Consider the following 24175-nt stretch of genomic DNA (forward strand, 5'->3'; position numbering starts at 1 on the left):
GATGATTCAACTTGTCATCACACAAAACTGCATTTAGTGGCTTTTAACATATGCTAGAAAGTATCAGTAAATACAGGACACTGTAGCTGTTGTCATACTCATTACTCCCATTGAATTTCAGTCATTATTTTCAATCAATATACTTCCTTCCGTTAACCCAACAAGCTTTTCCTCTGTCCGTTTTTACTCCTGTGCAATCTAAGCAGGTGAACAGTGTAACTGAAGCCTTTTTGTAGGTATTGGGCTTGAAAACAGCCTGCCTTCTTCAGATCACAGGGGTGGGAGAATTGGGGTGGAAGGGAAATGGAAAGCAACATCCTGATGTGCAAATACATCGCAAAGTACTGTTGATCTACCAAAAGACTAAGGTAGTGGAGTATCTTTCTTTTCCAGAAAGTGTTCTGCCTGTAATTGTAATCACTGTACAATGTCTTAAAATCAGAGAAACAGGAATGAAGGTGAATGGGTTGTTGTAGCCAGGTGGGTGTCAGTCTCTTCTCCCAGGCAACCAGCAGCAGGACAAGAGGAAGACACGGTCTTAAGCTCTGCCAGGGGCGGTTTAGGTTGAATATTAGAAAAAAATTTTTTACAGAGAGAGTAATCAGACATTGGAATGGGCTGTCCAGGGAGGTGATGGATTCACTATCCCTGGAGGTTCTTAAGATGAGACTGGATGTGGCACTTAGTGCCATGGTCTAGTGTTGGATCAAGAGTTGGACTTGATGATCTCAGAGGTCTTTTCCAACCTGGTCAATTCTGTGATTCTGTGATTGTCTTGAACTTACGTAAATGGGCTTACACCAAAGAAGAGGGTGTTATGAGTTGTATGGGATTGTTGGGGGTTTTTTATGCAGGTGTGTTTTGGTGTTGGTTTTGTGGTTCTTTTTTACCATCTGTACTGAGCTATAGACAGAGAGGTATATTTATCATGGTGCTCTTTTTTTACTTGATGTGTCTTGAGTGCAAATGCTAATGGCTTTCTGTATCTGTTAGCACAAATAATGAATAGTAGTTTGTGTTAATAAACAAATGCTTTCTCCAAAGCATATTCCATGCTTGCATCTAAACATGCAAGTACATGCATGTTTATTGACAACAAGCTGACTCCTTCTGTTGTGCAGTGCCTCAGAAACAACTGCTATCAGTACTTTATGGTCTAATCTTGTTTCCTTTTTTAGTTCAAGTTGTGTATATAGTAGTTTCCTATTGAAACCTGAAATCTGTTAAGGAAACAGATGAATTGCTCTGCACTAGAATAATTCTTATTTAAAGAGTTGAGTCTTCCTTTCCCCTTCCCCCAACTTCTCCCTGTCATTTGATCTCATTTATTGACATTATTCAAAACTGAGTGATACTTCAGGTCCATGTAAATCTAAATACTCATCCACAAGGTGTTTGAAAACAGGAAACTTGTTGTCTTAGGATCCACACAGTAGTCTTAAAGTAGTTGGAAGTGCATCTGTTTTGTTTTCATTATCTTGTTCATTTTTCAAAAAATACAGAAAATTAGTTTGATTTAAAGCTGTCTAGAAGTTAATTTCTGAAATAAAGTATGAGTTGATAGATATTGCAAATAATTTTTCCCAGACGCAGTGAGTCGTGTTCTGGACTTGTATTTCATAATAATTACCTTTTGGTTTTGCATATTAAATGTCTGTAGGAAACATAGACATAATACTTCTGGAAAGCAATATTCTATAATAACTCACTTGTCAAATTGAATTTCAGTTAGAACATTAGATGTGGTTTTAAAATGCTTACTAGATCAGACCATTAGTTGCAAGTGAAGTTCTGCCTTCCTGGAATGGCATTTGACTCAGACACTCAACCTTTCACCACTAACAAAACTGTAACTTCTGGAGTGTCTCAATTCTATTTCTGTGTATTTGTAGAAATGTGAAGGTCACAAACAGTAATTGTCTCATGGTCAGATAAGCACCTATGTCCAGTATTCCAATCTTGAAACCTTTTTCAAATATTCTTTATTGGATCTGGACTGTAGCCTATAACATTTCTATATTAAAATAGACATTGAAGTTTTAGAATGCACTGCTGTATTAAGTTTTCTATATTCTTCATCATATTTCTTCTGTAAATTTACTTCTATTCCCTACTGTATACTTCAGTGCTGGGATGCTAGTGCATCTTGTTGTGTCTTACATTTTAAAATGTGTTATGAACATAATACTATATAACAAGCTGGATAATACTGGATCAGCAGAGAGATGAGAAAGCCTACAAGTTGGAATGAAACAATGCACAGAATGTATTTAAAGATTCACCAAGTCCTCAAAATAAGGATATTTTTCCAATATGTTTCTTGAAATGTTGTCTCTCTGATAATATATTGGATATATAAGCTAGATGATTATTTGGTTTTTATATTGTGTATTGTCAGTTTAGAAATTGGATATGTTGCTATGCAGATGTTGGTGTGCATTAGCACAGCATGTTTAGTAGGCTTTGCTCTTGTACTGGAGGATGAGTGTCTTGAATTCCAGCAGTCGTGCAATACTAGAAATGTTTCTGTTAATTTGTTGTGATTGAAGAGAGAGACTGGTGTCTATTTACATAATCTAATGCCCTTTGCAGAGGTTGGTTACTTTCATTCTTGGTTTTGCAATTACCTTGAGCAATATTGTCTCAACTTCATGCATGGGATATTTCTTGCTTTGCTCTATTTTGTCTCTACTTAATCTATTTGGAATCTATATATGACTCGTAAGTGAAAATTGAAGGTTTTGATTACTTGGAGCTGTCCTGTAGTTGGAATCATGAATGTGGAATTGTAATTGATGGATATTTCATCTCTAATAGAGAGATTTGGGACAGTCTCTCTGCTAAGAGTTAAAGCAGAACCATTCAACTAAAAAGCATATGCTTTTGAGATTCTTAATGGCTGTCAGCATACCTCTGAAAATACTGAGGAAAACTGTGATGGAAAAATGCTGCCTTTTTTTTTTTCCCTAAGCTGTTGACAGGAAGTGAAGGATGACTTTTCTCAAATTAGACTTCCTTTCTTATGGAAACTTTATCAGCCAACTACGAAGCTGTGCTGGTGCATGTTGTATTGATACCCCTGGAGATAGCTTTTGTAATGTTTAGTGGGTTTTGTACCTGTAAAGGGGAAAGCAATCAGACTTCAGTTAGCTGTAATCCCATGTTAGCTCCACCTGCAGCAACTTTTACAAAGACCCAGTTGTTCTAGACAACAGAGTAGTAGTTTCTCATAGGAGCCTGTACCTTATTTTTATTTTTTTAAATTCAACTGCATTCTAACCTCATTATTAACTTGGCACGTGTTTCTCAGTCATCTGAAAGGCTTTTTGTACCAAATAGAACTTGTCTGGTTTATCTTTAGTAAGAATCAGACCTTAATTCAGGTGACTTCTGTGTGCTTTAGCATCAAAATATGAAACTGCCTTTCTTTCGTGTAGTAGGATTCCTTCCAGAGATGATGATTTAGGTGGTCTGAGCATGTAAGTTAGATGTCTTCCTAATTTTTAAGTTCTTGGCAACTTATGTTCTAAAATTTTAATAAAAGGAGTAAGCATACAGGATGTTTCTTATCGGAGCTGTAAAATGCTACTCTAAATTTAAAAATATTTTAAGACTATAACAAAGTTTATAACTCCAGAGTTTTCTGTCATATTACACTAATGTGTATTAAATGATGCTATTTTAAACACTACTTGTGACAGCTTTCAGGTTTTTCTGCTGTCCTCTTTGGTGATTGGAGCTTTTATTATAATCCTACCTATAAAATGCCTACTAGATGTAATTAAATAACAATGTCATCTTTTTTTAAAAATGCATTCTAACAAGTAGATAGGCTACAGAAAATGAAACTAATGTAATTGCTTATCATTTGTTTGTTCCCAGGAAAACCAATACAATGACATAAAAACAAGTTTTCTTTTTGTCGGTCACAAATGCAAATGACTTATGAATTGCACTGAGGCACTTGAGTTATACAGTCTGGTTCTTATGATTTATGTTTTTGCTCAATTTTAAAGACTGCTTCTGAAATTGGAATACGAAATTCTGAGAAAAATCTTATTTTATGCATATGCCTTATATATAACCTTCTCAGGAGATGCCTGAGGATGCTCATTTTCAGTGTATCACGTTAGTGACTTTTTGTCACAAAACCTGGTCACCTACAGGGCTGCTTTATGTGGAATCAATAGCAAGTTGTAAATAAACTGAGTAATTGTACCCCTCAACCTGCTCCCCCCCCCCCCCCCCCCCCCCCCCCCCGATATCCTTCTGGGATAACCTCTCTCTTGAGAGGGAAGGAGCACAGGAAATAGAGTAGTTTTTACTAATGTAATATTGCTCAGAAAGCATGAATATTAAATATAGGTATTGTAGAATTCAACATCACAACTTTTCTATTACTGTGGTATCAGGACACTGTTAGCTGCTAGGTGAAACAGAATAATACCATCTTACCTAGCTGCAAAGACACTCTTCCACACCCGGTATCCAGTCTTTCTTGGACTTCCAGACTTCCTTGAAGTTGGAGGGAATTACTATACTTACTGTCCTGTTTCAGGGTTATGAGATCTTGTCAGCTGATAACTTGAAGTCTGGTGTGGCAAAAGGTGTAAACTAGGTAACTGATTTGGAGTGGAAATAAGACGTTTCATTAGTTGTATCTTTATTTGTTGACACTCTCCTTTTTCTCTACCTCTACTTTAGTATTTTTTTAAGACAGATTAGTTTATTATAAGAAACAATATTGTGAAGTGCAGTTACTGAAAGTACTATGCACATTGATTGTGTAGCGATCTTTAGCTTGGTTACAAACTAACAATGACAATAACAAGATTGTCATTCGGTGTAATTAGATACATTTTCTGTTACTCTGTTGTCTAGGTAGCAAATAGGTGGATGCTCTCAAGTGTTTGCTGCTAGTTCTGCACATATGTCAGGTCTGAGCTCGTACTCCTCCCTAGAATCTTGTAATCAAACACTCTTATGGCAAGGCCTACATTCATTGCAACAAGATATGAGGTTCTGATTCAAATTAACAGATCAATAGTATAATCCACAAATGCACAAAAGAATAAAAAGGCAGTTTATTCATCTTTAAGGGATGATACTGGGGTCAAATTGCTCATGTGGGCTTTTTCTCTGACTAATAGAAACACATCTTTACACTTACTTGGAAAGAAGTGTTACAGGGCTTTAAAGGAGGTCAGTCACGAGAGAACCTTTGCCACTTTTACAGTTGCACTGTTTCTCGGTGCTGCTCAAGATCTCCTGCCCTGCTTCCTACCCCCCTGCCGCAGATGCTCACAGCAGCAGCAGCAGCCCCCACCAGCTGGAAGACTGAGCATCGAAACAGGCTGCAAAGGGGTCTGATAAAGTTACTAGTGCGCTCATTCCCATTAAACTTTGCAGCTGTAAATAAGTGAAAAAGTGAGTTGTCAGATCTAACAAAGAAGTTATTGCTCCTTTCTTTTGAGCAAGTCGTCAAAATCCTTTTGTGAAGCTCTGGGAAAAGCCAGTTTTATTTAGAGAGAAACTAAAAACTTATAAGCAAATTGTTTGAATTGTTTAAGTGTTCTAGAACAAAACATTGGTCAGTGGGTCAGGTTCTTTTCTTCCTCTCTCAGTCTCGGAGAAACAGTATGTTGAGAAGTGTTAGAGAGGATTTTGGTTTTTTTTCTTAAGGGGGGGAAAAGATGACTGCTAAAATAGGCTGTGGGGGAGTTAGTTGTATGGTTAGCTTTTACTTTCTGGCTTAGAGGTCTCATGTTCAGAGAAAGTTTGAAGTAATTTTTCTGCATACTTTCTATTCCTGTAAGATTTCCCAGACTTGCTAGGGGAGGGGGTGGTGTCTGTAGCTTGTATTTCATTTTTAATATTGATGGTAATTCTCCTTTGAAACAGTTTTAAAGTTGCCCAGGTTTTGTTCTTCTTTTAACTCAGTATTAGTTAACTTATTTGGAAAAAAAAATACACAAACCAAACCAAATAAACCCAAATACGTAAATGGACATATGGTTTATTGTTGGAATCTTACCCGATTTGACTGTGTATCTAGTGTATATTATTATATATTTGAATTTCTTAAACCCCGGCTTCAATGTCCTAGTGATAAAAATGTTTTAAATTGCCCCCTTAATAGTTCTCATAAGTTAGGACAAATTTACTTTTAGAGCTGCCAGCTCCTGAGTAAGGTTTTACTGAAAAGAAAAATAATTTATCCATGTGAATGTAGGTACTAGTGCAAGGTGAGTTCTTCCAGTACATGGGCTGCAGTAAAATACATGTTTTAGTTCTGGTTTTCTCTGCTTGGACATCTTGGCTCTCAGATAATACTGCAACAGCACAAGAGAGCAATTATTTAATGTTGTGATGCTGCCTGATGCTGCTCTGGCCTATTTAATACTTTTACGTAGAATTTGGAGCATAGATGGTGTGGAGTTTTTTGGATTGTTTTTGTTGGTTGGTGGTTTGTTTGTTTTGTTTGGGGAGGGGTTGGGCTGTGGGGTTTTTGTTCTTTTTTGTTTTGGGGTGTGGGGTAGAGAGCCTCCAAGTGCTACTACAAGGAAATTCTCAAAGGGTTGCTAGGCATTTTACTATTGCACATGCTAGTTTAAATAAACATCCTTCCTTAAGGGAAAAGAAATTAAATCATGATTCCAGAAATACTTTATTGCTAGGACTAGCATTTAACCCATACAGCAAGTTTATCTTACAGGCAGAAGGATTCATTTTATTCTTGTAGCTTACAAAATGAAAATGCTGCAAGGATAACAGTTTCTGAATGCTTCAAAACCTGTTTTTCAAATAGTATTTTAAATCTTCACTCACCACTTTTCTAAGTGATTCTGGACTCTAAAAAATGACTGACAGGGTTTATATACAGTTATCAACATAAGGAAGACAAATTATTAATAAAATATTGAATGCAAATTTGTTGCCATTAGAACTTGTTTATGAAGAGTTATGCTGTAGTAGAATATTGCAGGCAGATCTTGGGGATTATTTTTGTGTTCTTCAGTATTGTATAAGAACAATTAAGTTGCTCTGTATCTTTAAATATTTTAGCCTTTTTAACAAACTAGTGCTCTGCAACCACACTTGAACACAGGAAACCTTTCTTCTTCGGTGCCGTCATCACTTGCGGTACATCCCCCTACTGTACAGTCGCTCATTTGTTCCCTGCCTTGTCAGTCAAACGTGAGCGTCTGGCAGACCATCCTGTCAGCGTGTCGTGGGACTCTGCCTGTGCCTGGAACTGACAGCAGGTACAGAGAATGCTTGCAAACAGCCTTGAATGATATTTTTCTTTTTAATTTCTTTTTTTAGTCTCATTTTATTTTTAGAAGGGAAATGTCTCGTCTCTGGTATGGGAAGAAGGGAAGGAAGCACCAGCCAGTTAATCGTAAATGCGCTCTGGTAATTTTCAGTGTAGTGTGTTCATTTCTGTTATTGCAGTCTTTAAATGTTGTGGTGCGGAGACAGTTTCTGGAAGTCTAAATTTTGGATGTGTAAACAGGATGACGGGTCACACTTTTGTTACCTTTGGCACATAAGCTAATTGCCTGTATTCCTTTGGCATTAGATGAGAGAAACTACTTTGAGCATTAAGGGGTGCAGCAGTTTTAAGGTGGTTTGTTTTTTTTCGTTTGGAGTATTGCATTTTTTTCACCACAAATGTGATTTATAGCTAAATACTGAGAAGAGGAGTTTACACTGGCATTTAATTAGAGCAGGATAAATTTCCTGAGTTACCATTACGTTCTCAGAAGTCATTCAACGGTATGAAGGTCTGATACTACTGCTAAATCCAGGAAGATGAGTATGCTGTAGTCCCACTCTCACATTTATAATGGAGGGGAGAACCAATACCACTTTTTGCAGTTTAGATTATATTTGCATTAGATTCTGAAAGTAACTGTGGGAGTTTTTAGTGTTGTTTTTCCCTAACAGACCTTTTGCAGTAGTATTTAATTTGTAGTAGTATGTAAAGGAAATAGTTTTCAGTGGAACTTAGAAAACAGTAACATCTTGGGGATAAGGAGGAAACGATCTTGACAATATACTTGTTTGTGCTTTTACCCAGTGGTAAATCTGGACGATAGTTTTCATTTAGATGCTGTCTGTGACAGGCTTTTTACTGCCTTTTTTAAGAGTTACAGATCTCCTGGGTTTTGATACTTACTTCTTTCAAGGTGCTGTTGACTTTGGCTTTTATTTTTCATATTGTATTTATTTACAGTTTTTTATTCATTCTTTTATCTAGTATTTTTATCTTTATTTGTAGCCAGATCACTTGAAAAATATGAAATTGCCTTGTTACAGCGAAAGGTTCTGTAAATGTGTGTTCCTAACTAACAAACATTTTTGAAGTAATAGGCACTTAACTTTCCTCTGTGGTAGTGGAGTGTAAAATGGAGATATAATACCTAAATGAACTGAAATGTTATTTTAACGTAACCTTTAGCAGTGTAAAAAGTATCTGAAGTTTATCAAGAATGTGTGTTTTAACATATAGATATATACATAAGTAAATAGCTATATCTTGCCCAGATAATTTAAAAAGTAGTGTTATCCCTTATTATAATTGTTTCCCTTAGATTGTTTCCCTTAACTTTAGCCAGAGTCTAACTATGCTTATAAAAGTAATACTTATCAGCTCTTAAGGAGAGGTTGAACTAAAGAAGACCATGTGGATCATATTTGCTCTGAGAGAGGGACAGAACAGGCTATTTTAACATGTAAAAGAAATCAAATCAGAAAAAGAGGCTAAAGAAGTATCTACCAGATGGGAATATTTTTAAAATGTTGTTATGTCTACAAGATATACTCTCTTCTTGAAGTCAGGTTTTTTCTTCAATTAATGATCATAAAGCTAATGTGTAACTGTAACCTTTTTGCAGAAAAGAGGGAAGTAGTATTGGTATAATTACTTCTGTGTTATCTAATGATGCAGGACAGTAGGAAGCATATTGAAGAGACTGTATATGAAGTGTACAGATTTCTGACTAAATTTCTAATTAGTGGTTGTTCTGAAATTTGGATGAAAACTCACATGAAATAACAATTGCTGGACCGAATAGAGTGATGTAATAAAACAAGAATGCTAGCTTCAAGCAACTAAGTTGCCTTGGATTATTTACCTGAAAGGGCTTTTCCTTATGATGGAGTTAATTTGGGGTAAGTGTTGTAGGGGTTTGATACTTTCCCAGGATAAGAGGTCAAGGTTTTGGTGACTAACCTGTGCATTATGCTCCTCCTTTAAAACGCCAGTAATGTTAGCTTCCCACGTTTTATTAAATGTTTGGTATTTCTGTCTCTTTATTGTACTGCAATACAAGAGATACCAGTAGGTTTCTAGAATGTCAAAAATGCAGGCAATGATTCTTCCTATCAAAGCATTTCAGACAAAAGACATCAGACAATGCAAGAGAACAAAAAGTGGATTGCCTTCTTTGGGAATGCTTGTCCCTGCTTTGCAGAGCTTGGATAGGCAGTGTAACCAAAGGGGACAAAACCAATGAAAACTGATCTTTGGCTTTTATATTCTGAAGATATTAATGTGCAAAGGGAATTAAAGCAGTGTTGGTTTTAACAGTTTGAATTATTTAAGACTTGCACAACTTCTGAGGTTCTGATTTATTGGTTAACTGTAGTTGGCAAGCTAATGCATGTAGGTCTTTGGCTATTATGGAGATATAATAATAGGACTTACAAGTAAAAGATAAAAATTTAGTACTTCTTTCCTGTGGATATCGGAAGTGTGAGGTTGCATCAATCCAATAATAACACTGCAGGAATATTTTGAAAGTCAACTTTCCGTACTAAGTTTTGTTTTAGAGTAATGAGTGAACTAATGATCTGAGGTTTTTTAGTAATAAAAAAAGTAGAGTGCAATCCAGTACTTTCTTACACAGATCACTAAGCCTAGAACCTTTTCTTGATGACAGATATTTGCCATACCCATTGTCCTAAGTAGTTTAGGGGTTTATACATCATACACTCAACTAGATGTTTCAATGTGGACCTGTTGGACTGAGTCCAGAGGAGAGCCAAAGTTATCTAAGGGCTGGAGTACTTCTGTGAAGTCAAGGTGAGAGAGTTGTGGCTGTTTAACCTGGAGAAAAGAAGGCTCTGGGAAGACATTGTAGCACCTCCCAGCACCTAAAGGAGCTACAAGAAAGCTGGAGGGCATGTAGTGATAGGACAAGGGGGAATGGCCTTAAGCTGCAGGAGGATAGGTCTAGATTAGATACTATGAAGAAATTCTTCACTGTGAGGGTGGTGAGACACCGGAAAAGGTTATCCAGAGAAGTTGTGAAATCCCCATCCCTGGAGGTGTTCAAAGCCAGGTTGGATGGGACTCTGAGTAACCTGGTCTAGTGGAAGGTTCCCTGCCTATGCCAGGGGAGTTGGAGCTAGATGGGCTCTAAGGTCCTTTCCAAACCTGACCATTCTATGACTCTAGATCTTCCATTGACTTATTAGGTATTTATATTGCTTACATTTTTAATAATTGGGAAATATCCACTGCAAATGCAGTCAAATTAGAGGAGCGGGTGAACATTCAAAAAGGTTAGTTATAAATGAGTAGTAGAAGCTTGTATTTGTATGTTTTTAATGATCTGTGGAATCTGAAGTTGATCCTTAGTTGATCTGTTTTCTGATTAAAGTAAGAGAAACATTTTCATACTGGGCTATGATTCAGTTACTTGTAAGCATAACTTATAACACTTTCTTGTCAAACCTGAGAGAATCTTTGCAGAGCAGATTATCAGAACTGAGATGTAACCTTACTCAATCTGCCTTGTCCTGGAGTGGCAGCTTGAGGTCAGGCACCAGGTGCTGTGGTTTCAGCAATGAAACTCTGGGTTCTCTGCTTGCTAGCGCTGAAACTTCCTTAAATGGTTTTGCAAGGGAACTGGGTTTTATTGGTCATGTTGCTACAGATCTTTTTTCTTTGAACAAAATGAGTACAGTTTCCTAGCCTGCCTCATTAAGAAAGTAGTTTTCTTAAAGCTAGTTCTTAGTTCTTTACACCAACATCCTAAACTGCTTGATGTTTTCCGTGTTAAATTTAGTTCTCTTGGTGACATTATCATCTCTGAAATGAATGTTTTCTCATATCTTGAAAAAATAGCTTATTAAGTTTTTCAGACTCGGTGTAACACTTTGTGTGCTGCAGGCTTTGATTGCTGTCTTCTGAAGTTCATTTATTCTGATTATTGCAGATTTTTTATCTTCAATATATGCTAATTACAGTTTGGTGCAGTTACTGTGGGCTTAGAGCACTTTGAGGCAGATACTTAACAGTTCATCTTGCAAAACTGTGAAGACAATAGTGGTCACAGGGAGAATGCTGCTGTCACGTGACATACTCAGCATTTCTGTCCCTGCTCTGGAAAACAGCCTGGTGTGCAGAACAGTTCCGGGAGGGCCAGCTTTAAAGATACTGAAGGAGACAAAGAACCACACTGCCAACCAAAACAGGGGACTGCTGTCGTTTTCTGGTCCTTCTCTGCTTAAAGTGGCTAGTTGTTGTCCCTTCCCTTCTGTTAGGATCCAATTGCCATATGCCAAAGTCAATAGTATGGATTTTACTGAACGTTAAATATGAGGTAGAGAGAAATAGGGCGGGGGTGGAGGTGAGGGAGAGAAAGAATGAGAGAGAGACAGCTTAGGTAAAAAGATAAGGATATCACCACCAGATGGATTCTGATGGCATCCTGCTGGTCCTTTTTCTTCTGGTCTACCGGGGGTTAGGGTCCCCCAAGTCAAGCTTATGGGGTAACCACTTTTATACAGTCCAAGTCCTGGATATTCAAGGGGCATCAGAGATGTTCCCATAACGTGGGATGGCATGGGTGTAAGCAGTTGTTTTCTTTCCTACAGTTTGCACAGTAGAATTTTGTTCAGTGTGTGGATTTCAAACCTTTACCTTCATTTAGGTCTGGAATTAGTGCTTTCCTTTCTCACAGTTTTCCATGGTGGGAATCTTTGTTCTGGTAGGTTACCTAGATCTGCCTTGCCAGGCCTGGTTCCTATTTTTGCCATCTGCTTTTATCTCGAGTTTCTATCGTGGTGGCTTTTCTTATGGGAGTTTCTTTTTGACAGTGTTTTGAGACAATTTGCTGCGTTATTTAAGTCCTGACACTTTCCCTGTTACCAGTAGTGTGACAGGGAGCTGAAAACCACACAAGACAGTAAATGGATAGCTTTGTAACCACACTGATTAAAAATTAATCAAATTAAATTAGTAGTAGGTTGTTGTTTGGTTGTTTTTTTTCAAATTATACCTGTAACTGTTTATCTGGTGTGGTAAACCCCATGTATTAATGCATCATCATGATGTAATCAATATGTCTCAAATCATATTTGTGATGGAGGGGTCTGCTTCTTTGTTATTGTTTTCTCTCAAGCAGTGTGTAACTGATTTTGGGAGGAAACTAAATTTGTCTGAAAAATAAAGTTAGTATTTTCTCTTAAAATATTCACAGCAGCATTTGGTTCACAAATGTACCTTTTGTTTTTATCAGAAGGTATTTACAGACTTCAGAAAATGATTGATCCTTTCTTCCCCCTTCCTGTTCATTGATAAATTGGAGATGGACTGATACTTTGAGGTAACTTTGTAAGTGGCCTGATAAAATTACATTGGCTTTTTTTTTTTTAAATTAAGTGTCCTGGAATTTTAAGAGTGAAACTTTTTCTAAATCTCAAGAATTAACGTTCATGAAGCTTACAGTTCACTTGATTTTACACCGATGTATGAAGATCCAAAGTAAAATTGCTCAACTTTCATTCTTTCTTAATACTTGTTTTTTATTTCATATTCAGAGTTGCACTCTTACGTGTAAGAGAACCACTTTTACCGTTAAACTTTACCCATTCTTATCTTTCAGAAGCACTGTTCAGCTCTGATAAGACCCTCCCTTTCTCGATGGAGACAATTTCAGCTATTTGTTAACTGTGAAAGTTTAGCTGTGTTTGTTTTGAGGGCAGCAATTGAACCTCCCTGTTAGCAAACAGACATTGGGGGAGGTGTGTCTCTTGTGGCTTTCTTAAACTGAGGAATCCCTCACTGGTGTAAAAAGTTTTCATTTTCACATCTGCCTGTGGCAGAATGATATGATCAGTGGCTGAAAGGGCTGATCAAACGTCAAACAATTTTAACTGCATTTTCATATGATGTTGAAGGACAGAAAAGTTCCATATTCAGAATTTTGGTTTCTGTTTTGTTCACTGCATATACCAGCGTAGCTTGTAAGAGTTCAGTACTCTACATATTTTCAGAAAAACAAAGTTTAGAAACATGAGTTTCTCCAAAAGGAGAATCCTTAATTCATTAAATAATAAAGCTAATGTGTGTTCTGCTAGGTGATTAACTCACATATACATGGTGTGGGGAGTCCAACTGAAAGAGTCATAGGACTCATCCCATGTTTTCTCATCAATGCTGCTGTTATGAATAGAGCAGGTAGTATTAGATGTCTAAGGATATATTCCATGTCTTTACAAACTTGGGAGTTGTCCTGTGGTAGACAGTTTCAAGTGCCTCAGCAAAAAACCCTTTTTGCCCTAAGCACACTAATATCCTAGCTGTACACATTATTTGTTTTGGTCTATTCTAGCCAGTGCCCAGATTAACCACAAGAGGTTTAGCTGGTTTTCTCTCCTCCTGCATTCTTTTTGAAGAGAAAATAACTAGAGGGAGAACAAAGGGTAGGTGCTTCAGGAACACTTTCTGATCCTCAAAAAGTAGTTTTGGATGTGAAGAAAACTGGATGCTGATACAGCATAGTAAAGAGAGTGCAACAAATAAAGCACATAGCAAACTCATACAGATAGACCTGCATTTTATTCCTGGGCAGATTACTTAGATTACTACAATTTTAGGCAATTTGGCAATTTATATGTAAAGATATGAACTATATTAGAATTTAGAAAGCTTTTTCTATACTTTAAGGACTTAATTGTAAGAACTTGTCAAGGTTGGCTCTGGACCTGGCTCAGTCAAATTTTGAAAGCCTCCAAGGGTAGAGATACCCTTGAACCTCCCTGAGAAACCTGTTCCAGTTCTTAACTGTTGATGAACATCAATCCTTGGGGCCCAGTGGTCCAGCCGGTTTTTCAACTTTGTTCTTCACACATTTGATGGGTAACTGATTTGATTGCAAGGCTACTATAGAAAAGAATCAAAAAAAGCCTTGGTGAAATACAGGTAAATGGCATCCCCTTCTGCCTGGCCAAAAATGAAAGAATGTCTCATTACTAAGAAACATTTTATACTGAAAACCACACTCCAGCATGATGAATATGAATTTATCTTTTATGAATGAAATACCTCTCTTTCCAGTTAAATCTAATACTGTATGAAAAACTAAGTTCTGTGTTTGAGAATGAAAGTTCAAAGTAGAATGAGGTGGTAGAAGCTCCTGGAATGATCAGAACAGACAACTCATGAGGGCTGGGTGTGGGGGAGAAGAGGGGAGAAAACACTTTTCTTTAGCTTGGTGAAGTAGAATAGAAAATTAAGATGACTATAAGGAAGGAACATGAAGAAATCTTGATGGAAGAGGAAACAGCATAAATAGATTATGAATTAAACCAGATTATAAAACAGAATAAACTTCTAATGTCCCTACTAACATTTTAAAATGGTGCTCTCAAACCGGGCAGGGACAAAATGCTGGCTGTTTTCAAGATGTATCTCAACCAATTCCTGAATGAAGTTATAGAAGGTAGTTTCTAGTAAACTTAGACATACATGACTTTAAGGTTGTGTAACTATTTTAATCATGAAGTACATAATCTTGTCCACTGCAAAGCAAAAATAAAGCATGTTGACCTAAACTGTATTCACTCTATAGAAAGCCAGGTACAGTATCTGAACTGTTGAGGTATCTTAAGGTACTCAAAGCCTTGTTCAGTGATGAGTGGATAACCTTGAAACAGTTTCTTGTGGTTTAGTCACTGAATTTAGGTATGGACTGTATACTGAAAATATGCACTGGGTTTGAGAGGGTGGATTCCTCTCTTGTAATTTTTCTATGGCTAGTTTGACATTCTATGACATGATATGTATGATCTTTGTCATTGCATACCAATAGTCTTCCCTTTGGCAGGCTTTTGTTCTTGAAAGAGATGGAACGTGAGTGTGAAACAAGTTCAGTTTGCCAAAAAGTTACTGGATAGGTATTTATGTTTCTCAAACAGGAAATATGAGGCACCTCCCTGGCATATGAAAAGGTCTGTCAGATCTCAGTCACTGAGCAAAAGGGTTCATAAGCAGTTCCCACGTGCAGGATGGTGACTGAGGATGCAGTTGACAGCTCAAAGGCAAAGCCTACAGAGCTTGCCTACATTTCACTGTGTGAAACAGCAACTATATAATGGTGTCAGGGATTCTGAGATTTTTTTTTTCAAGAATCTTTTAAGTAACCACATATTTATGGCTCATTGTAAGTTAACTACTGCCTTGCATGTGGTACAGACTGAGCTTAAAGAAGCAACAAGACTAAGGGGTCCTCACATTACTGCTTTTCAGGCTTACAATCATAAGTTGCTGGTGTGAACAATGTAATTTGCAATGAATTGTCATAGCAAGTAAAAGGATAAAACTACACTCATACGTTTCAGTGGAATATTGTTAAAGCTTTGAATATAGCTACTTGACTCTGAGAATGCACAAACCGCTACCATTTCCAACAATTTTCCTGATCTTTTTTAAGAGAACAGTAGAAAAATTATGGAAATAAATTGAGTGCTAGTAATTGCAGATTATGCAGTATTAAAACTGGGTGTCACAAGTATTCCTTTTTCCTTGCCTTGCAGTTGCATGGGGTAAAGTGAACCATCGCTGCTCAAGAGCCAGTCATGCGTGACTGTGGGCTCTGTACTCAGGACAGTGGCGAGTATCTGGCCAAACTCCTTGTAGTAGGGGCAGGTAGATGGGGAGCTGCTGGACTTGTGGTTGTCTTCCTTTGCACTGTGGTAGGCTCTAGAAGTTTTTAATACACTCTTACTACATGGGACATCCATTTAATCTCTCCACCAGCTGTTTTAAGATGCTTTCATACAAATGATGATTTTGAGTTGTTCTCAAAATCACATTATTTGCTCTAGTTACATCAAAATTACTGTTGTAGTCCTTTAGCCAGCTTGTTGCACCAGAGCAGCATGTTCTAGAGCTTTCTGACTGAAGACTTTCTGGGAATACACCTCCCGCCAAAGTGGAGATGCCATTTGGAGTGAATGCGTTGACAGATGAGCAACTCCTGAAGCTTTGGAGGGGAATAGAAAGTCCAGGATAAAGATATTGTGACGTGATATTGGGATATTATTGAACTGTAGTCCTGCTACATTGTCTTTAACTGTGTCTTCACTGCCAGATAGAAAAGTCAGAACTTGCTGAGAAGCCTGAGGTTTGCTTCTAGTCTTCCTCAAGGAAAGCAAACCAGGTTCACAGGGTTCATTAATCTGGGTGTAAAGAATGTCTGAGAGGACTTTGGGCTGAAGAGTTTGGGTTAAGGCATGCAACTCAGATTGACTTTTAATTTAGCATCCTGATTTTGGTAACTTTGTGTACTCCTCTATCAGTTCTGTATTTGTCCTAGAACAGTGAGATATATCTGACTGCTAGTGCCCTCAGTGTTTTTGTAATCTTGCTGTGTGTACTCATATGTCTAAAATCACCTACACGTGCATTGTCCTTGCAGAAACAAACATCTTTTAGCCCTTCTTGTTTGTTTGTTTGTTGTCATTGCACATTTTCCCTCCATTCTCCTCCAATTTTTTCTTTCATACCTTTTTACTTTTCTTCAACTGTCAGTGGAATTATTGTCTTCCTGTCTCCATATTCAGGTAGTGTCAGTGGCTGAGTATCACCGCAGGATCGATGCTCTAAATAGCGAAGAACTGCGCACACTCTGCAGACGTCTCCAGGTGCCCTCTTCAGTAGTTTAAACCCCATCTCCAGATACTAAAACATCTTTCTTTGTAGTGTCTTGGATCAGGGCAAGTCCCGCACTCAGTGGGTTTGTCTTGTCTACAGCACTACAAGGATCCAGCAGAAAATTCCTTTAGTTTCGATGTATTTAATTGTGCAATGCTATGATGGAATCAGTAATTTTATGACGGAATTACTACTTCCACCTTTTTCACACAGGAATTTTCTGTTAGAATTTGAAAATTTGTTCTCAGTACTGCTTGACTTGCAGTGTTGTGTTTTAACTTCCACTTTAGAATGGTGTGTTGTGTTAGATAGAAGCTTTCCTAAAAAGAATGCAAAACAGGCAAAGAATCCAAAACCTTGCTGCATGGGTGTTTAATTTTATATAGGAATCTTTCATCAAGAATCTCACAGTACTTGGCAAGTATGAAGCTTCACAACTTCTGTGGAATAGGTAAGTATTTTTCCTACTATAAAAGCAGGTAACTGAGGCAATTCAGCATGGCAAAGGTCATACACATACACACAAAACCATACTTTGAAAGCAGTTTGGATTTTCAAAGGTCTGTGGATATGAACCGAAACTATTATTTGCATTCTCTTTAGGTGTTTCTTAGTTTTTTGACAGTTATAAAATTGTATGATGTACACAGCAACTAACATAACTTACTGATGGAAAGCATAGCGTAGACCTCCCTTAAACCTCCTTAGAAGCACTGAGTACTTAGAAACTGTAAAAAGTTCTGTTCTGTTTTTTTTTTTTTTCTGTGATCTTGGCTTTTTTTTACCTATTATGTAATTACACAAAAGAAAACATTTTATTAACTCTGTTATTTCTGTTGATTTAATAATTGGTAGTTATTGCTTTAAAATGTTTTGTAAGTAGTACAGTTACAGAGATCAATAATGAGCATAAGCCATGAACCAAAAAGCTGCACTTCTACTTGTATAGGAAAATCAGAAATTTAAAAAAAAAAAAAAGAAAATTCCCTCTTGAAAACAGAACTGTTCTGTTTTTGACAAGCAGTGGTGGAGAATCCCTGTATTAATATCCTGAAAGTACAAGAGCTCCTCCTCAAATATCTTTCACCTAGAATGCCCAAGCTTGAGATTTAGGCTTTAAAAATCTGATGGGATGGGTTACTGCCTATAAACTGCCTGTTCTGAGGCCATTTGAGAGTTGTGGTCCCAGCTGTGTTGGAGACTGTGTGGCAGTTAGTAATCTTGGAAGCCCCTGGAATCTGACTATAGGTCAGTTTGTTCTGTCAGAGTTTGGTGGGAAATAAATCTGTAAGTTTTGAAGCTACACAGCTTTCTGTCAAACAGATACTTTTGAACAGACGCTCTTTGACTGGTTCTACAAAGCAGTGTTCTTCCTAGAAGAAAAGTACTTTACTGTAATAATAATGAAAAAGGCAAAAAACAAAACAAAAACAAAACCCCAAACAAACACAAAAACACCCAAACAAAAAAAACTGAACAGAAACCCCATGATTCCCTGTGCCACTTGAGGCCAAATTATTCATGTTTTTGTTTTGCATGGTGGCCTTTTATTCCCTTTGTTATTCTTTAATTCTGATAAGTTTTTCTGCTGTACAGTTGAACAATGCTGAACTTGTCTGGAGTTGAAGCAGTAGTATATGATGGATGAAAGGCTTTTAAAGTGGAAAAGATTTGGACTATGAAATAACATTTTAGAGATAACACTTTATAATGCAGCATGTAGGTCATCTTTTTGCATATGAAGCTATATGGATAATTGCATATTTACATTGGAAATGTTTTTTACCTTCTGTTGAAAAAATGAAGGCCTGACCTTATTGCTAGTGCAATACTTAAAGTACACCTTTTCTTGAGTTAAAAATTAATACTGTAATTCAGTAAGTGTTTGAATATAGTTTGATACTTTGACTTTGTAAGACTATTTTTAAGTAACAGGAGTTTGTGATAGCAACTCTTTTTATAGTTATTGAGAGAAAGGAAAGGGATATTTGAAGTTTACCATGGTGATATTGTGAAATACTGTAGGCGTGTCCTGTATGTTTAGAGTATGAGGGATGTGGTAAACTGGAGTTGGCAGGTGGTTTTGGCAGGTATTTTCTTGAAATTTTCAGGATTCAGGCTCTAATTTGGACAGTCTGGCTTTCAGTGAAACTTTGTTTAGGCTAATAAATTATTCAGATGCACTAATTGTTGTTAAGATTTTTTTTTTCTTTAGCAAATCTCTCAACATTTTAATAAGTCTTGCTGCAGTGGCTTATCTTCTTAACTTCTTCATTTTGTCCTACTCCTCTGTCATATTTCACTATCCCTAATAAGGTTTAAATATCCCTGCAGCAAGATTTATAGAAGGAAACTTGTTTGGATCTCAGCTATTCTAGTTATCAAGACGTGGCACTATAATATGAAAGTGCCAGTGAATGTCAGCTGGGGTAAGAAGCTGTTGTGAACTATATCTGATGAGGAATTTTATGACCTTCTGCCACCTCCACTAAATGGTATCTACAACAACTCAATAGGGTAGATGTATAGGTCACATATTTTAAACTACTGCAGGACCCTTGTGCATAATGCATCTTTGCAGACTTCAAAGCTCACTACGCAGCTTAAGTATTATTGCTGCTTTCCCTTCCCCACCCTCAATTCTTCCTTCTTTGTTTCCCGTAAGTGCTCTGGCAGATCAGTTCATGGAGCAGCAATACTTCAAAGGCTCCATTCAAATGGTTTGCTCAAAATATGTAACAGCAGTCTCTCCAGATGTCTACTGCATATCTGAAAAATTTCTTAAGTACTCTGAAAGAGTATTCATTCGGAAGCTATTGAAAAATGTCAGTTTTTAAGCTTTAATTCCTTTTTTTGTTTGTTTTTTTTAAATTACACTTAGAATGCTATGTTAGTATTAAAATGCAAGAACTTTATAAGGTAACTAATGAAAAGCATTTGAAGCCCTTCAGCTGTGTATGAGAACTGTTTGTTTTGTTGTTTTAGCATAAAACCGTAGCTTTCTTCTCAGTAGGTGTCTGTTATTATTGGTATATAGTTGGGTACCAGCTTGCTATCGGAAGCAGTGGCAATCCTGGTCAGATCAAACCTACCGGATTTCTTAACTTTTGAAGGACTTACCTAACTAACTTGATAACTGCATGATTTTAAACCTGTGAAGTTTATCTTTCCTGCTGATAGAATGGCAAATACTTACTTTCTTGCTGTTCTTTTTGTAGATAACAACAAGAGAAGATATCAATTCAAAACAGGTAACAAATATCAAAACAGACCTGGAGCCTGAAGCATTCCGGCCAAATCTTAGTGATCCAAGTGAATTACTACAGCCAGAACAAATTGAAAAGGTATTAACTTAGATATGTCATTTTTTAGTCCTGTATGTTAATGTATCACAAATTGTATAACTGTACTGTAAAACACACCAGTAGGAAGACCTTGTGTGATGTTAAATAAAAGAAAATAAATTGTGTATGTTAGAGAAGATGTTAAGATCACTGAGTCTAACCGCTGCCCCAGCACTGCCAAGTGGACCACTAAACCATGTCCCTAAGTGCCACATGTTAAGCATCCTTTAAATACCTCCAGGAGTAGTGACTCAACCACTTCCTTGGGCAGCCTGTTCCAGTGCTTGACAACCCTTTCACTGAAGAAGTCTTTCCTAAGATCCAATCCAAACCTCTGATGGCACAACTCGAAGACACTTTCTCTTGTCCTTTTACTTGTTACCTGAGGGAAAAGACAGACTGCCACCTCACTACAATCTATTTTCAGGTGGTCGTAGTTGTAGAGAGCGAGTTCCCTCTGAGCCTCCCTTTTTTCAGGCTAAACAACTCCAACTCCCTCAGTCCTCTCGTAATAATACCAGTGTTGCAGATACTTCATCAGCTTCACTACCCTTCTTTGGACAATGTTTTTCTTGCAGTGAGAGACCCAGAACAGCTTGCAGTACTCAAGCCACAGCCTCACCAATGGCCATATCAGGATGCCATTCTTGTCCACTTGGGCATACTGCTGGCTCATGCTCAGCCATCTGTCAAACAGCACCTTCAGGTCCTTCTCCTCTGGGCTGCTTTCCAGCCACTCTTTCCCTAGTCTTTATCATTGCATGGGGTGGTTGTGAGCCAAGTGCAGGAACCCTGCACTTTGCCTTGTTGAACCTCGTACTGTTGGCCTTGGTCCAACAGTCCAGCCTGTCCAGATCCCTCTACAGATCCTTCCTACTCTCCAGCAGATCAACACTCCTGCCCAACTTGTCATCTGCAAGCTGAGGATGCACTCAATCCCCTCATCCACATCATTGATAAAGATACTAAACAGGACTGGCTCCAGTACTGAGTGCTGGGGAACACCACTAATGACCAGCCACTAACTGGCTTTAACTCCATTCACCACCAGTCTCTGGGCTTGGCTATCCAGCCAGTTTTTTACCCAACGAACAGGGCACCTGTCTAAGCCATAAGCAGTCAGTTTCTCCAGGAGACTGCTGTGGGAAATGGTGTGAAAGGCTTTATGAAAGTCCATGTAGACAACATCCACAGCCTTTCCCTCATCCATCAAGCAGGTCACCTTGTCATAGAAGATCAGGTTGGTCAAGCAGGACCTGCTTTTCATGAACCCACACTGACTAGGTCTGATCTCTAGTTGTGTTGCACATGCTGTGTGGTGGCACTCAAGATGATCTGTTCCATGACCTTCCCAGGCACCAAGGTCAGACTGACAGGCCTGTAGTAGATCCTGTAGGGATCTTCCTTACTGCCCATCTTGTAAATAGGCACCACATTTGCTAAGTGGGACCTCCCCAGTTAGCCTGGACTACTGGCAAATGGTAGGAAGTGGATCAGTGAACACTTTTGCCAGCTCTGTCTGTTTCCTTGGGTGGATCCCATCTGACCTGTACGTGTCTAAGTGTCTAAGCAGAGCATGATTCATCGCTAAAATACTTCCTTTCTTTTTAATCCTAACTTTCAATACACCGTGACACTTCTTGCCTGTGTTTTTGCCCCTCTTTCATTCCTTCTTGAAAACATCATGGCTTTCACTGCAGTTTTTGCTGTACAGTCCAAAGTCATCTCATTTAAAACATTTATAATGAAGTTTTGGATTAAAAGGCACAGGAACAGGACAGCAAGTAACATTTACCCTTCAGCTTGTTACCTGCTGACTTGAGTGATGTAGTAACCCAATGCTGAGACATTGATGGGACATGCAGTATTGTTATGCAACAATAATTGTGGTTTTACTGTCCTTGGATAAACCTTTTAGATACCTTAACAAAGACATGTACTTCACTTGATAAATGATTCTTCTGCAGGTCACTGGTAAATGTAGGAAAAGAAACTTGTGTGAGTGACCAAAAGTAGAAAATACACATGTGAAACTTCAGGTTTAGTCTTAGCTTTTAAGACCACTTATAAGCAGTTCAGAAGAACAGAATATACTTTCATTTACATGTAATACATTCTTAAACGTAAAAGGTATGTTAAATAAAGGGTTGTCATTTTCTTGTTAATAGCTCACAAAGTCTCTTCCACCACGGACTATTGGCTACCCATGGACTCTTGTCTACAGTACTGCGAAGCATGGCATGAGCTTGAAGACTTTGTATCGAACAATGATGGGATTAGACACACCTGTGCTGTTGGTTATCAAAGACAGTGATGGACAGGTAGGAAAATGTTTGTGTGGAAGTAGGGGACCCATCAAGAAAAATGTTTGAGAAGTACAAAGGAATAGCTGACACTTCAGTCCATCGTGGGAGATAAAATTGTGTGTATCAAGCAGGTTTTTTTCCTTAGAAATATGTTTCACTGTTCAGCAAGCCTCTGACGTACTACATGTCTAGGAAATACTTTAATGATACAAGTTCACTGTTGTAATGTATGAGTCTTGTAATACCCAATTAAACAATTTAATTTTTTTTAATGCACTTAAGGCACAAGAAATACAGTCTCTAAAACTTTCTTATGCTGGAAGATCCTGTTGAGTTGGAATGTCACTGCCAGCTGTGGGCAGTGCTTCTTGGTGTGTTCTGTGGCTGCAGCCAACATCTCTCTCCCTTTCAAGGGCTATAGTATCTTTGTTGCATTATTAATTTTTGTTTCTTGAGTCTCTGTAGTTGTGCTCTATTTTCCTTTGACTGGGGTATGAATTTCAGAAAGTGGCTCACATCTTACCATTTGAGTAGCAAACGTGCCCTCTTAAGTATTCTAGTAACAGGTAAACACTGCAGGCAGTATGAGACTTTGATTCCTTCTCTGAAACTTCTGTGCTCTCTTGTGGAAGCAAGTTACTGTTGTTATGAAAAGTTGACAGAATCACTGTAAAATCTGTAGCACTTACTTGTCCCAATTTGGTAACCACTGTTTTTATTTTCAGGAAGCATGGGCTCATGTCATTCAGGGGCTCTGAAAACTGTAAATGAAGGGTATGTTTTCTTATTCAAGTCACAACTTCATTTTTTCCTTGTTTCCTGCCTCAGGGGTCTCTTAACAAGAAAAATCCCTTCTAAATTTCTGCTAGTAGAGCAGAAAGCTCTCTTTCTGCTCTTTCCCAGAAGTTCTTTAAAAAGGAGTTTTTTCTTCATTTACTTCTTAATCTTGAAGATAAAAACTATTGAATAAATTTGACATATCTCAACATACTCATCAGCCTCTTAAATGGTAGCTTCTCCAATTCCCTTATTTAGCTTCTTAAGATAAATTAGTAAGATACCTGCTTCCTAGTACCTGATTATCTGGCCTAAAAAGAAAATGTCCCTTGTCTGATAGGGGTGTCTTTCCACCCCTACGTAGTATTGTTCTGTTGCTGAAAGTATTCATATAATCTTCTACATACGAGTACCTCAACTTACATGTTCAAAAAGTGTCATGACTACCCAGTCAAAACAGGGAGTTTATAGACATGTCATAACTTTTTTTTTTATGAAACAAACCTTGATGAATCTTATCTTACAGTCTCATACCTAGGAATGTGTATGAAAATATTCCTTGGCCTTTTGGGTCCAGTAGCCACTGAACTTATATTTCACAGTGTATACCAAATCTTACCTCAGTTCCTCTCAAGAGTGTAGGACATCCATGTCTATTTAGTAAGCAGAATGGTTTAGGCAACTTTTATGTGCTCATTCCTTTGACAGTGCAGTGAGAGTGGTGTTTTCAGTAGTTCTGTCTCATGCTATTTTTGCAAAGTGTGTTTGCATTTGATGGCAGAAAACAAATTTACACT

At 37.7% G+C, this 24175-nt stretch overlaps 1 protein-coding gene across 8 annotated transcripts in view; it reads left to right on the plus strand.

Annotated features, from left to right (window-relative positions):
- Positions 1–24175, plus strand: part of OXR1 (oxidation resistance 1) — a 266597-nt gene that overhangs the window by 233662 nt on the left and 8760 nt on the right. For 6 of the 8 annotated variants that reach the window (XM_039387650.1, XM_039387647.1, XM_039387649.1 and 3 more), the window contains 3 exons: positions 16861–16941; positions 20170–20295; positions 22464–22616. In XM_039387650.1, coding sequence (XP_039243584.1) covers positions 16861–16941; positions 20170–20295; positions 22464–22616 — 360 coding nt within the window. Of the gene's footprint in view, positions 1–7335; positions 7417–16860; positions 16942–20169; positions 20296–22463; positions 22617–24175 lie in introns of those variants that run through there. The other 2 variants (XM_027717543.2, XM_039387648.1) reach the window with 2 other exon arrangements.

The sequence above is a fragment of the Pipra filicauda genome, unplaced genomic scaffold (genome assembly GCF_003945595.2).
Source record: "Pipra filicauda isolate LSUMZ 115617 unplaced genomic scaffold, ASM394559v2 scaffold57_size4234018_pilon, whole genome shotgun sequence".
In the NCBI taxonomy this organism is placed as follows: Eukaryota; Metazoa; Chordata; class Aves; order Passeriformes; family Pipridae; genus Pipra; species Pipra filicauda.